Genomic DNA, 15216 nt, shown 5'->3' with positions numbered 1-15216 from the left:
GAGACATTACTTTGTCAACAAAGGTCTGTCTAGTCAAAACTTTGGTTTTTCCAGTAGTCATGTATGGATGTGAGAGTTGGACTATAAAGAAAGCTGAGCACTGAAGAATTGATGCTTTTGAACTGTGGTGTTGGAGAAGACTCTTGAGAGTCCCTTGGACTGCAAGGAGATCCAACCAGTCCATTCTAATGGAGATCAGTCCTGGGTGTTCATTGGAAGGACTGATGTTGAAGCTGAAACTCCAATACTTTGGCTACCTGATGCGAAGAGCTGACATATTTGAAAAGACCCTGATGCTGGGAAAGATTGAGGGCAGGAGGAGAAGAGAACGACACAGGATGAGATGGCTGGATGACATCACCAACTCAATGGATGTGAGTTTGGGTGAACTCGGGAAGTTGGTGATGGACAGGGAGGCCTGGCGTGCTGCAGTTCATGGGGTCTCAAAGAGTCGGACACGACTGAGCGACTGAACTGAACTGAACTGAACTGATATCTGCTTTACAATATTGTTAGTTTCTGCTGTACAAAAACATGAATCAGCTATATATATACATATATCCCCTTCTTCTGGGACCTCCCTCCTTCATGCTCCCCACCCCATCCCACCCCTCTAGGTCATCACAGAGTTATCACAGAGCATCAAGCTGAGCTCCCTCTGCTATACAGTAGGTTCCCACTAGCTATCTATTAATATTTACACATGATAGCATATATATGGGATAAGGCAATAGCAACCCACTCGAGTACTCTTGCCTGGAAAATCCCATGGATGGAGGAGCCTGGTGGGCTGCCATCTATGGGGTCGCACAGAGTCAGACACGACTGAAGCGACTTAGCAGCAGTAGCAGCAGCATATATATGTCAACCCTAGTTTCAGCACGTGGGCTTAGTTGCCGCATGACATGTGGGATCTTAGTTCTCCAACGGAGATTGAACCTGCACTCCCTCCATTGAAAGGTGGAGTCAACCACTGGACCACCAGGGAAGTCCTGACATAATGTGTTTTTTTTTTTAACACACACACACAAACTGCATCAAATGAACAACCCCCAGATAGAAATACAGATGACTTCCTAGGAGTTGAGCAGAGTTCTAATCCAAAGCTGTCTAGCCTTTCCCCACTTCCTCTTGTCTTTATGATATATCTGTAGCCCCACTCTTTTCCCTGCAAGTCTACATGCCGACCCAGAGTAATGATAAATCAGGTTACGTGGCTCATGCAATAAAACAGGACACTTGACAACAGAGATACCATGGTGACCCAAATGACCTGTCCCCATGGAGCCACAAGTCTAGTGGGGACACATGTTAGAGCATCACAAATGTCAGAGTATGATGATCCTGAGAAAGAGGATCAGGGAGGTGGGAGGCCCCTGAGACCTGAGGGAGGAGCAGAGGTAAGATAGAAGGAGAAGCACAGGAAGGGGCCTTCACCTCTTCTTTCTTCGGGTCTGCCTTCCCCCTCCCCCTCCCCCTCCCCATGCCTTTTCCCCTCCCTCTGCCTCATCTCTTCCTCAGACCCCTTAAGGATCTTCTGCCAGACTGCTTATCCCCCAGGCCATTTCTGCATTCTCTCTGCCCTAGGAGGGAATTCTAAGTGTTCATTTTTGTAGTATTAACAAAATACTTTTTATAATGCTGCTGCTGCTAAATCGCTTCATTCGTGTCTGACTCTGTGCGACCCCAGAGACAGCAGCCCACCAGGCTCCCCCGTCCCTGGGATTCTCCAGGCAAGAACACTGGAGTGGGTTGCTATTTCCTTCTCCAATGCATGAAAGTGAAAAGTGAAAGTGAAGTCGTTCAGTCGTGTCCGACTCCTAGTGACCCCATGGACTGCAGCCTACCAGGCTCCTCCATCCATGGAGTTTTCCAGGCAAGAGTACTGGAGTGGGGTGCCATTGCCTTCTCTGTTTATAATGCTACTGGATTTCAAAGAAAAGCATGCACCCTAGGGTCTGAGCAGTTTTGCTGGTAAAATACTATCCTCTAGGCCTTTTCACTTTCATGCATTGGAGAAGGAAATGGCAACCCACTCCAGTGTTCTTGCCTGGAGAATCCCAGGGATGGGGGAGCCTGCTGCGCTGCTGTCTCTGGGGTCGCACAGAGTCGGACACGACTGAAGCGACTTAGCAGCAGCAGCAGCAGCAGCAGCAGGCCTTTAATAAGAGTCTAGTGTTTAAAGACACAAGACCAGGGACTTTTCTGAGAGCCCAGTGGCTAAGACTGCACTCTCGATGCAGGAGGCCCGGGTTCCATCCCACACGCCGTAACTAAGAGTTTGCATGCTGCAACTAAGACCAGGTGCAGCCAAATAAATATTTTAAAAGACTGAAAACAGCTAAAAATATACTTTCTGTTTCTTTAAAAAATAAAGACACAAGGTCAGGGGTACCTAGTCCTTTCCTCGAAAACTTGCCCCTGGTGACTCTGAGGCACAAAAGTCGACACAGGAAGAATAATGAAAGGTCTGGAAGCTTCTGAAATGCACAGGAGATGTCAAAAAGTGTGAACTCTGAGCACAGGGCCTGTTGTCCCTTATTTATCCTCAGATATTCCAAATGTTTCCCCTATTTACCCACAGAAAATAAAACGAGTGAACTGGATCACATGCTTTCATTTCAAACATCTATTCCTTCTAAGCCTCCACTGAGGGCAGGAGGAGAACGAGGTGACAGAGAATGAGATGTTTGGATGGCATGCATTGGAGCAAACTCCAGGAGATAGAATGAAGGACAGGGAGGCCTGGCATGCTGCAGTCCATGGGGTTGCAAAGAATCAGACACGACTGAGAGCCTGAACAACAAAAGCCTCCAGATGATACCATTAACAAGAAAAGTGAATTCAAATTCAGTAAAGGGCAAGGGCTTAACACCATGGAGGAGCTCCAACTAGAATGAAGAATCAAGCTTTAAAATCACAAGTAGGACTTTTCATAGATTTTAATGCATGTATATACATCAAGTTCAAAAACTATCTCGCTGTCTTTCACAGTGACTGGAAAGAATAGTTAATGAAGTCATCGATGGCCATTGTCATTACTAGTAACAGAATCAAAAGTGCACAGAAACACTATTTTTTTTAAAATTGATAGAAATAAAAATGGATGAGAAATACACTCAGGGGAACTGGGTTAAATAGTTCCACTTAGTACACAAAAATGGCCCAGCAGCCAGGGAGAACAAGACCCCTTCCTCCTCCCTAAAAGAGGGGCTCTTGGGCTCCAGATCTGTTACATTTAGATTTCAATATGGTTGCTTTCTCTCTTTCCCATATTTGTCCTGTTATCTGAAAAATATCTCATAGAAGAGGATGGTGATGCCAGCCATGTCCTGGATTCAGTCTGCCTCCATGCAGCCCTCCTGGTCCTTCTCGCTTTGCCCTCAGCCTTACAAGAAACAAAGAAAGCTGGTTATGGAACCTTCCCAGGTTCACACAGTGACTCCCAGCCAGGGGTAGAAAATGTGTCCAAATGCCTTAGTCTGTGCTGGGATGGAGATGAGAGCATAGAGTAACCAACACATCCCCAGAGAACCCACAGTTACAGAGGGGAGTGGGTCTAGTCCCCTGGTGGGTTGGGAGGGAAAAAAATAGTTGCAAACCACTGGTTTAAGATTGGAAATAGCTCAGTTGGAATTCCGTTATCTCCACTAGCTTTGTTCGTAGTGATGCTTCCTGAGGCCCACATGACTCCACACTCCAGGATGTCTGGCTCTAGGTGAGTGACCATACCATCATGGTTATCTGGGTCATTAAGACCTTCAGTTCTTCTTTTGCTTCTGTTAGGTCCTTGCCATTTAATGTTATCGATGTACTTGAATTTTGAGCTTCTCCTGGGCAGGAGTAAAGTGGCTCATAATTCAGTTTCTACTTTGTCAGGCATATGGGAGGCACCTGGTGAAAAACACTGATGGAAAGAATGTACACTGAGCCTGGAGCCACCACACTAAAGGGAACCGATAAGATGGGCATTTTGAAAATCAAGCCCTAAGAACGCCAGGGTAGAAACAGGAACCCTCCTGCAGGGCTCGGGGCTGCAGAACTTGGTGAGGAGCCAAGCCTGCCACTCAAGAAAGCTTGGGTCTCCACTCAGAGGGCAGAGTCACAGAGCGGGCGAAGAAGAAGCCCCTCCACTTTGTGTCCATAAAAGTCGCCTGCTGAGGAAGCCTGGCCAGGGAGAGTCTGTGTCCTGTCACCTGTCCCAGAATGAGGATGGATCTGTCAGAGGAATGATCCAGAAGAGATGTGGGGAGATATGGGACCCCATTCAGTCAGCCGAGCAGGACCTGTGAGTCTGAGAGCCAGTGATTCTTGGCCCTCTCAGACCCCCTGCCTCGTCTTAAAACCAAATACTTTCTAACACAACACTGCAAATCAACTATACTTCAATTAAATAAATATTTTCATTTGCTCTTCTTGATTCTGAATTGAGATTCATAGACAATATGATTGTCTCTATAATCTTAACAATCAATATCATACCTTAACTATAACAAACAAGAAGTGAAAAGCAACGTATAATAAAATAATATGTATTCCTACATGAATATTCAGGAATGATTGCACTAGAAGACAAAATAGCTCCCGCAGACCTCCCAAATAACCCCTCGGGTTGATACTGCTCCACTGGGACCCCTGCTCTAGCCCAAGAGGAGCCCCCAAGTCTCTGAGCTCCCCGGCCAGTCAGCTGGCAGCCCTCACTTTCCAGTAACTCACCCTCTGGCTGCAAGAGAAGAAGCTGAAGGCGGGAACCAGAGCAGCCCTTTCTTGCTCCACTGCTGTCTCATGGGGCACCTGTAGGGACCAACACCGGAGGTGGAGGAGCTCCAGCAGTGCTGAGGCCTTCCAGAGTCCCCAGTTACACATCAGTACCCCCAACGCCATCCTCTGCCTACAGCTGCCAGCTTCCTGCCCAGTGATGCTACAGAAAAGGGAGCCCAAGAGGGTCAGCAGGAGGAGGAAGTTTCTGGCAGATGGACTTCCTCAAAAATCCCAGGCAGCACTGCTGGGTAAGTTCAGGTTTCTTTAGCTCTTTCACCTGGGCTCTCCCGATGCTGTTTCTTCATCTGTCTGGTCTCTACTTTAGCAACGGTGTCTAACTGCACGATAATGCCTCAGACCCCCCATTTTGCCTACAGGAATCCTCCAGCCTGCTCATTTAAAAGCCCAGAGATGAGACGAGGCTGCACAGTGAGAGCTCAGTGTGGCAGTGTGACGCAGTGGACAAAGTGGCCCTGGATTCAAATCCTGACTCTGCAGTCTACCTAGCAGCAGTCTGAACCTAAGTTATTTAGGTTCTCTGCACTTCCAGTTCACCAGTGGTAAAATGAGAAGAAAACCTACTTTGCTGAGTTATATTAAGCATTAAGCAGAATCAATTAAAAAAAAGAAAAAAAAAAAACCACCCAGCCCAGAAACATAAAATGGTTTCTCCTGCTCTCAATTATCAGGAAGGCAGCTGAGAGTGGCAAGAAAAATAGGGTTCACGGAACCCCAGAGAACTAGCTTCAAGTCTAGATCCTTGACTGCAGACGGTACATCATCTAAGATGGAAATAATGACCGCTCGTTGGGAGAAGGGACATGCATGCCCTGGGGAGCTCTGCACTGGTCAGTCTCATGCCCTCCGTGAACCCTGTGGCGTCACTGTCGCCTTCACCTCATTGCTCTTGACTGAGAAGCATTCCAGGTCTTCCAGAGGAAAACCAGCTGGAGTGTTTACTATGCAGTCTGCTGTTTCGTCCACTTTCCCTGCGATCACTGTACTGCGATTACTGAGGGTAAGGGGACCACAGCCTTCCTCCTTGAAAGCGGTATCATGTGTCCTAGGGAGATAATGCAGTCTCAGTTTAAAGCAGGAGTTAAAATTGAGCAGGAGGAAAACTTCTCAGCAGAGGCATCTTATCTATAGAATCATAACCCCTCCAGAGCATTCTTTATGAGACAGTTATCTGCAAGGGTTTGGCCCGTTTGTGCCTGGAGATGGGAGAAGGGGGTCTGGTGATCTCAAATGCTCTTGGCAGGGCCAAGCATCCATGGGTCCTTCTGAGATGGAGGTTCAGGGATGCTAGGGAGGTTCCGCGGGGACATACCAGCTCCCCAGCTGCCCGGTACAGCGAGCTGAGTGGGCGGTACAGGAAACTGAGACAGGTGGCTGTGTAGAGGTCGGCGTAGTGCATCAGCTGGCTGGAGAAGAGTGTCTGGTGGAAACCACACCGGAACCAGGCTGCCCATCACACTGTAGCACAGGTCCAGCTCCCGGCTGACTCTCTGGCAGAGGGGCAGCTCACTGATTCGAGATCCCATTCCCACCCCCACCCCCACGCACAGGACCTGCATCACCCACAAGCAAGCCTGTCTGCCAGGGTCAGGCCCAGCTCTGCCCTCCTGGGAAACAGTCCCCTAAAGACATTGAGGCCCTCGCCCACCGCAGGGAAGGAAGGAGCTGCCATGGCGCTCAGCCAGCCCGGGCTTTGGGAGGTGGGGCGACTCTCTCTCCTTGACCCCAGGTCCCACTCCCTGTTTTCCTGCCTGGTCCTGGAGAGCGACCAGCCTGCTCTACACTCTCAGCGTCACTTACTTTCTGGTAAGACCCACACACCCAGGCCCACTCCTGCCCCACCCCACTAGCAGGCCCCTACCTCATTACAGGCCCTGCTTTCAGAATCTAGAAAAGCATTCATTCCCTCGTAGTTCAGTGGTTAAAAATCTGCCTGCCAGTGCAGGGGACACGGGCTCCATCCCTGCTCCAGGAAGGTCCCACGTGCCTCGGGGACAACTAAGCCTGTGCACCACAACTACTGAGCCTGTGCTCCGTGACAAGAGAAGCCACCACAGTAAGAAGCCCACATGCCACAACTAGAGAAAGTCCATGCACAACAGTGAAGACCCAGGTCAAAAACAAACAAATAGTTTTTTTTTTTTTAAAGAAAAGTGGTCCAATATTACTCCCAGAGTGACCAAGGATGTCTTTGTTACCCTCTCTGTGCCTCAGTTCCCCCATCTATAAAATAAGGGTGACGATCCCTGTCCAGTCCCCCTCGAGGGGATGTGGGAGGATCACATGGCATGAAAGCACTGAATTCCCCACAAGAGGTTCAGCCAAGATCCTACACTATTGGTCCCCACTGGGCCTGGGAAGGTCAAGTGGCCTGAACCCCTGTGGGATTCTTCCACCTCTGGTGACTGGTCAGGAATGACACTAGGGAACGTGTCCTTTCCTTACCCAGACACACCAGCGCATCCACCCTAAATCCAAAAGGTCTTCTCAGGCCCTTTGCCTGGCTGACCCCAGACATGAGCCAGGCAGTCGGTCACTTGAGGACCCAATGCAGGAGGCAGGCAGTTCTCAAGGTTAATGGTGGAGATGGAAGGACCTCAAGCCTTCAAGAGCACACGGCTGTCATTCAGCACGAGGGCCAGCAGAGGGCACAGGCTAACAAGGCCCAGTGGCACTCCTGGAGACTGCGGGAGTCATAATAGGGCTCTGGAGACCTGGGAAAGAGCTAATCCAGGCAGGCAACCTGGAGTCACATGCCTCACCCACCGCCCCGCCAGGCCCATCCCCTCCTCCTCAGCACCCTGCTCTTACCTGAAACTCCCTCTTGGTGGAGTTGATGAGTTGCAGGCCGTAACTGCTGCCATCTGTGTGCCTGGTGCAAAAATGGCCACTTGACCCAGGAGGAGAGGAGCTGGGGGCCCCGGAGTCTCCGGGTACAACCTCCCCAGATGCCATGGGGTGGGAGGCACTCTGCGGGCACCCAGTGGGGGCGCTGAGCTGGGTGTGTGCCCACGTGTGACAGGGTCAGTGGTTCAGGAGGAAGGGCCTAGCGGTCAGTGTGAGCATCTCAAGGGGGTCAGAGTCCAGTTTAATAGGGAAGCCCAGTCTGAAACAGATCGTGATTTCCTGAGCAACCTGGTGTGGACCCTGCTGCCAGGTGTGGACATGGACCACCACCCTCCATCCTGCTCCCCTCCTGGGGTAGGGGTCACAGGTCAGGGCTCTCACTGGTACAGGTCCGCTAGATGCACATCCAGCCTCTTCAGCATCTCCATTCGCTCTGAAAAGCAGACAGGTGACAGGGGGCATGACAGCCCTGCCCACTTTGTCCTGGGCCTAGCTCAGCTGGTGAGGTCAGGGTGGAAAGATCACTGGAGTCTAACCCCACTCCCCTGCCCCGGGCCCAGCTGTATGCATAACATCCTTGCCCCTCTCCTTACATTGAGGGAGACTCCGCCCAGGGCAGAGCAGGGAGAGCCCTGTGGGACAGATGCCTTCAGGCTGTGTGACTTTGGGCAAGACACTTAACCTCTCTGGGTCTCTGTTTCCTCATGAATAAATAGATCCACTCTCATAAACCACAGAGCAGACAGTATGATCATGGTCACTACTGACCCCACATGGGAGAGAGGAGATAATGACCATGGTGCAGGCTTTAGCATCACTGGCCAGTGCCCCCTGCTGGTCTGCCCCCTACAACTCACCCTTCTCTTGGGCCCAGATGCCCAGCTCCCAGGACAGCTCAGGAACCACCAGACAAGTCCGCCAGCCCTGCGGCTTCTTGGACTTGAGGATGTCCCCAAAGATGTGATCCCCAGTGTATAGGATGTCCTTCCCCCGCACCTCAAGCAGCTCACATACCACATCCAATGACCCTGCCGGACCAGGGGAGGACAGGCCCACTCACAGTCCTTCCTGTCCTAGCGAGCAGGCTGGGGACAGGGGCTCCTAGTCCCATCCTGGTGGGCAGGCCTGGGATGTGGGCTTCTAGTTGAAGGTGGGTTGCTAAGGAGGAATGGGAGGGAGGGAGGGAGAAGGGGGAGCTGGTACCTCCAGAGTAGACAGCACAGTGCTGGTGGGGGCTGGTGTAGGTACCAACACAGAGCTTGCCCGTGTCCTGGAGGGGGCAGAGGGGTGCCCTGGTCAGAGACAGTGGGGGGTTGGGACTAGCAGGAGTAGCTATGGGGTAAGGAGAGAAGGGGGCCACAGGGCCCTGAAGGAGTCCCCTCCCTGGATCCCTGCCTCCAGGGACAGACAGACAGCAGAGCAGCCACCACCAAGGGCAGGTCAAGCCTGAGAGGCGGGCTCCCTCCCCACAGTGCAGTCCATGGGTCACGGAGGACAGGCCTCGACCCCTGCATTACTGTGTTGACCTGTCTCAGCACTGTGGCCTCCACGAAGAAGTGGGGCTTCTGTGTGTCCACCACGATCAGATCAAATAAGACCTCCAGGGCCTGGCTGCAGCCTGCAGGTGGGAGGACGAGACGTGGCGGGCCACATGGAGAGGCACATGCCAACACACGCGCTCAGCCTGGAAAATCTGATTCAGGCTCTCAGCCAGGTCCTCACCCACAGCTGTCCCACCCACACCTGACCGGGATGCCTGGCTCTGGACCGGTGAAAACTCGCCAGCTCCCCATCTCAGCCCTGGCCTCTCAGCTAGATGGGACATCCTGAGGCTCAGGAACCGGGGCCTCTGACCATCCAACATCCCCAGCCATGCTGGCAGGAAGTGCTCCAAAGCTATTAGCAGAGGCCAGCGTTGGATGTCGAGTGGGCTGTGTCAGCCCCTGGAGTCCCTCATAGCACAGAGTCAGAGACCCAGGGACACAGGACGAGAGCACAGGTTCCTCCCCACCCCACCCCCAAGCTGGAGCCCTGCTTACCCATTAGCCAGCTGGGTCCCCACAAGGTATGTCGCACTCCCTGCCCCCAGGCCTGCCAAAGCCACTTCTCACCCCCTCCCTCACCCGCTTCTGCCCCATCCAGCCCGTCCCCAAATATCTAGTCACTTTTCCAAGGTCTCTCCACCCCTCCAGGCTCCTCCCATAGCCTGGCTGAAGTCACCAGTCTCCACCCACTGGGGAAGTTCCAGCACCCACTGGGGAGGTTCCGACGGGCCCACTCAGGTGAAACGATCCTTCCCATACCCTTGGTTCCTCCTGGAGGAAAGAACTGGACATGGGAGGGACCTGCAGCAAGGTGGCCTGGTCTCCCTGCCCTAGACACAGCCTCCACCAGCCAGGCCCATGGCACTCACCTCACCAGCACCTAACAGGTAGGTCATGATGGCCTGGCAAGGACAAGGCAGGAGTTAGGGCACCTAGCTGGGTCGGACCAGGGGCAGCCAAGGCCCTCAGCCCACAGGACACACCGGGCACCACAGGAGCAAGATGGAGGGGAAATGGATAATTTCACAGAGACCCTAGGCTTCCCTGGTGGCTCGGGGTAAAGAATCTGCCTGCAGTGCAGGAGAGGCAGGTTTGATCTCTGGGTCAGGAAGATCCCCTGGAGAAGGAAATGGCAACCCACTCCAGTGTTCTTGCCTGGGAAATCCTGTGGACAGAGAAGCCTGGCTACAGTCCACGGGGTCACAAAGAGTCAGACACAGACAGTGACTAACATTTCACTGAGACCTTAAAAGGTCAAGAAATGGAACCCAAGATACCAACCAGGCAGTGAGGGTTTCATCCCCACTGTTTCTGCAGAGCCTCAGTTTCCCCAGAGCCAGAAAAGAAAGTTCTCTGGCCCAGAGGCTGAGCTCCGCCCCTCCACCCACCTCCATTTACACACTCACATCTGTGTAGTTGTAGCTGCTGTTGGTGGCCAGGAACACTTTTCCCACCTCCTTCATCTTGTCCAGAAGGACGAGGATTCATGCCTGGGGCAGAGAGAGGAGCCACCTCCAGCAGTGGGGCCTCCCCGGAGCTGCCCTGGGAGCCTGTTCTCAGGTTTCAGCCCCATGGCTGGGCAGGGGGCCCCAGGTCAGGCAGGAAGGCAAGGAACAAGGCCAGGGTGCAGAGCTCTGTCTACATCTTGAAGAAAGAGCCAGGGAAAGGAGGAGCAGCCCCACCGCCCTGGGAGAGGGGGGGACAAGGTTTAGTCATGACCCTAGTCTAAGGCCACTCACATCCTTCTCCAGAATTTCTCTAAGTCCTCCAAGGTCTTCTCCTTGAGACAGCCCTGCAGGAGGGAGCAGAGCTGTGAGTTCACGTGCTCATATGTGTATGTGTGTATGTGCACACAGGCATGCGTGCACACGCATACATCCAAGATGGAGGAACACAGACCACTATCCTCAACCGGAAGCAGAGTGAAACCTTATGGAGTCTGGGGACCTGGGTGTGGCCTGGGGTCCTGGGACATTCACCAAAAGGTGGACATAATCCATGGCATCCATCACATCCTGGAAGAGGCTTCAGAAGGACATGAGGAGGTTCCCGTGCTGATAGCCTGTGTCACAGCTGAGTCAAGCCAAGAGGGAGGCTGATATGGGCCCCTGAGGTGACCACCGCCCTGGAGCCCTACCAGCAGGACTCCTTCCATCCACAGTGAGCAGGACACCAGCCCTCTTGGGAGGGGTGTCACCCTGTGCTGAGGGTCATCCCTTGGGGCTATCAGTTATAGAGTTGAGGGCGCCCACATCTAAGGCCTTCCCACTGAGTTCTTGAAGCCCTTGTTGAAGGGGTTCCTCAGGAGGAGCCGCTGCCTCTTGCTGGAGCCCCCATTTCAGGGCTTGGCCCCTAAGGGGAGCGCTATCCTGCTGGGTCACCCAGGGCGGGGCGAGGGGAGGGGCACAGAATGCACTTGATGTAGTGGGAGCAGCCAGAGAAGTCTACCAGGCAGGCATACAGGTAGGTTTCTGGGGGTGGGGAGAGCAGTCAGTCTCTGGTCCAAGGATCCAGGCCAGAGCCGAGACTACCTCACCATCAGCCCTCACCCCATCAGCCCTCACCAGGCAGGTTGAAGAGCATGTTGAGGTTGTGAAACCGCTGCAGGTCATCCCTCTGAATGAACTTGCTGAGGTAGAAGCCCCAGACCTCCGCCCTGGGGAAGAAGTGAGCACTGTGCCATGATGCCACCTCCTCCACAGCGCCCACCAGTGGTCGGCCAGGCTCTGCCACTCCTTCGCGCCTCTCCCCATCTTCCTGTCCCTCTTTCTCCAGGTGGCACTGCCAAGCCCCTGCTGTGTGCTTGACTCACCCCTCAGCCCCAACGTCTTTCCTGCACCATCCTTGCCCCCCAGCCAGTGCCTTACTCTGAGAGGGAGGATAAGCCATGGGTGCCCAGCAGCATGTTCCTGTGGGCATCCACCTTCAGCAGGTTTCCGTAGAGCACGTTGAACACCAGCCCCGTGGGTGAGGGCACAGAGGCTGTGAATGGGGTGCCAGGGCCGGGACTCGGCTCAGCATCCCGCCCTCTGGGCTCTGCTCACCTGGTGGGGAAGGTGGGATCATAGGTATAGCGCAGGATCTCGTGCGGGTACCCTATGCACACCAGGCGCTCCAGCAGCAACTTGAAGGCGAGTGTCTCATAAGCTGGGGAATTGTAAACTGCAGGCCGAGCAGACCCAAGGCCGTTGGTGCCCATTCCCCAGCTGGCACCCCTGGCCCCCAATTCCTCACTCCCCCACCCCCCATCCCTCCCCCTCTCCGCTACCAGCCAGAGTGTAGTCCATGTCAAAGCCGCAGCCAATCTTCCCCATCACCAGGCTGCAGTTGACAAAAATCCTGGAAAGGGGAGGATGTCCCCAAACTCCAAGGGCCAGGGCTTCCCTGGGCCTGTGTGTGTCTGAGCACATGTGTGTATCTGAACACGAGTGCCAGCGTGTGCAGGGCTCCTCTCACCGTGGGAGTGTGCTGGGGGCATCCCCAAGAACAAGGATGTGCCCTGATCAGTGGGGGTGTCACTTTCCTGATCGAGGTCACTGTGTCCAAGCTCAGAGATGTTATGTTTGTCCCAGGTGGGCAGCACAAAGCACCATGTCTGGGGGTGGGGGAGGGGGAGAGCCCCTCCCCCCACTGAGCGTACACAGTCAGTTTTCCATGTGGTCAGCCACTGCCCACCTACAAGGGGATGTTCCCTTTTGAGAGCAGGGGCTTGCCTGTGTTTTGAGTGTCATCATCTCTGTGTACTTGAAGGAGTCAGTCCCGGGGCTGCTATGTTGTGTGGGGTATGTCAGGAAATGGGGTGTTTATCATGATCCCCTCCCCTCCCCCATTCATCTCACCATTGATGCCAGTCCGGCTCCAGGGCCTGCGGCTCCCCTCTGGGCTCCCTTAGCTCTCCCCCGTCCACACTGGCCATCGCCACCAGGAGTGAGAAGGCAGTGGTTCCTTCTCCAGTCACCTGCCCACTATCAGTGGTGTCCAGCAGCTCCCCTCTCCCTCAAACCTTCAGACACCACTGCTGACCCTGCTGGCCCCACCCTGGGCCCCCATCTCCTCCTCATTTGAGGGTGGAGTCAGCCAGGACAGTCTCTGGTGTCCCTTCTGTTCTTTAAGTGCATGTGCCTGGGTGCTCAGTTGTGTCCAACTGAGACTCCAGGGACTGCAGCCCTCCAGGCTCCTCTGTCCATGGGATTTTCCAGGCAAGAATACTGGAATGGGTTGCCATTTCCTCCTTCAGGGGATTTTCCCAACTCAGGGATCGAACCCACATCTCTTGTATCTTTTGCATTGGCAGACTAGTTCTTTACCAGCTGAGCCATCAGGGAAGCCCCTGTTTTTTAAGAGAGAAAGCAGTAATAATCAAGGAAGAACAATTCATCTATATTGTACTATCTTCACTTCTTGAATTTATGCATCCAAGGACCACAACGACCTAGAATGTAGCAGAGAACTCAGACTGCAACAAACATAGGGTTGCAAAAGCAGGAGACTCACGTGCTTTAAAAATAAAAGACTGTCCCATGACAGAGGGTACCAGAGATAAGCATTTTAAGAGCTTTGAGGTACTGTTCTGAGAATATATCTTTCTGTTCCTGAGTAATGTGGTCCACTGTTAGAAGACTTAGAGTTTCTTTACTGTAGCTCTCAAAAGCAAACTGAGATTCCAGGTTACTGTGCTGAACTCTGCAAAATTTCCCTTGGAGTCTCATCTGAATGTCAAGTTTGCTTGCCACATTTGTGGCTTCCTCAAACCAAAATTCATGATAAACTTCGATATTTTCCATCATTCACTTACTAAATGCGGCATGACAATCAAGCTATTGGCTGAGCAGAAGACATGACTGTGTCTACTGCCTCATCTTGATTTACAAGCAAAACCTAGAAAACCTAAAAATATAAGTGTTTTGTGGTTTACCTAGGAATAATACACAAAGTATTGTGGGTATTTTTAGTGAAGGAAATCAATTTTGCATAGTTAATTTCAACCTAAATAAAATGTGAATTTTGTTTAAAAGATTTTTTTTTAATAAATAAATAAAAGTGTCTAATAAAGAAAAAAAGCACTTAGGATTCTTGCTTTACAAACAATTCTTGCATGTTGGGTTATCCAATCTTCCTAGCCCAAGGCCATTTAAAGAAGTCATTTCTGGAGACTTCCTTGGTGGCTCAGGGGTTAAAAATCCACCTTGAGATGCAGGTGACCTGGCCAGGGAACTAAGATCCCACATGCCAGGGAGTACTGAGCTTCGACTACTGAGTCATGCATTCTGGAGTCCGAGCACAAAGAAAGATCCTGCATGTCACAACCAAGACCTGACACAGCCAAATAAATAAAAATAAACTGTAAAAAGAAAAAAAGAATTGCTAGAAGTGTGCCTAGTTGCTCAGTTGTGTCTGACTCTTTGCAACCCCATGGACTGTAGCCTGCCAGGTTCCCCTGTCCATGGAATTCTCCAGGCAAAAATACTGGAGTGGGTTACTATTTCCTTCTCCAGAGGATCTTCCTGACCCAGGGATCAAACCCACATCTCCTGTGTCTCCTGCCCTGCAGGTGGAGTCTTTACCCTCTGAATTATCAGGAAAGCCCTAGAAGTGTACCAGGAGCTGTAAGAAATGGCAGATGAGTAGAATCTCAGAATCAGGAAAAAAAAAAAATACAAAAATGAGTACCCAAGAGCAGAGTAATTGCGATCATTTAGTGCAGAGCTGTAAACAGGCCCTGTGCTGTGCTGTGCTTAGTCCCTCAGTCATGTCCGACTCTTTGCAACTCCATGAACTGTAGCCCACCAGTCTCTGTCCACGGAGAATCCTCAGGTTAGAATACTGGAGTGGTTTACCATACCCTCCTCCAAGGTATCTTCCCAACCCAGGGATCAAACCCAGGTATCTGCATTGCAGATGGATTCTTTACCATCTGAGCCACCAGGGAAACCCAAACAGGCCCTAAGGGTCCATAATTGCTGGTTTTGCAACAAAGCACGATGATTTCCATTTAGAGTTTTGATGTGGATCATCCAGAAAGACTTAAAGGATGTAGCATGTCCTC

At 52.2% G+C, this 15216-nt stretch overlaps 1 protein-coding gene across 1 annotated transcript; it reads right to left on the bottom strand.

The window, feature by feature from the left end:
- Nucleotides 1-2924: 2924 nt before the first annotated feature.
- On the bottom strand, nt 2925-13086 carry NT5DC4 (5'-nucleotidase domain containing 4). The gene is given in 17 exon segments (XM_024999761.2): nt 2925-3388; nt 4717-4794; nt 7591-7651; nt 8008-8059; nt 8484-8654; nt 8830-8896; nt 9144-9217; nt 9220-9557; nt 10569-10697; nt 10910-10962; nt 11150-11243; nt 11587-11641; nt 11735-11826; nt 12038-12133; nt 12215-12332; nt 12439-12509; nt 13010-13086. Coding segments are annotated over 17 exon segments (1776 nt in total). The 3' UTR covers nt 2925-3238.
- Nucleotides 13087-15216: the final 2130 nt, after the last annotated feature.

This window comes from Bos taurus, chromosome 11, assembly GCF_002263795.3.
Source record: "Bos taurus isolate L1 Dominette 01449 registration number 42190680 breed Hereford chromosome 11, ARS-UCD2.0, whole genome shotgun sequence".
Lineage (NCBI taxonomy): Eukaryota > Metazoa > Chordata > Mammalia > Artiodactyla > Bovidae > Bos > Bos taurus.
Note: the sequence above shows the minus strand (reverse complement) of the source record. Positions and strands in the feature narration are given on the sequence as shown.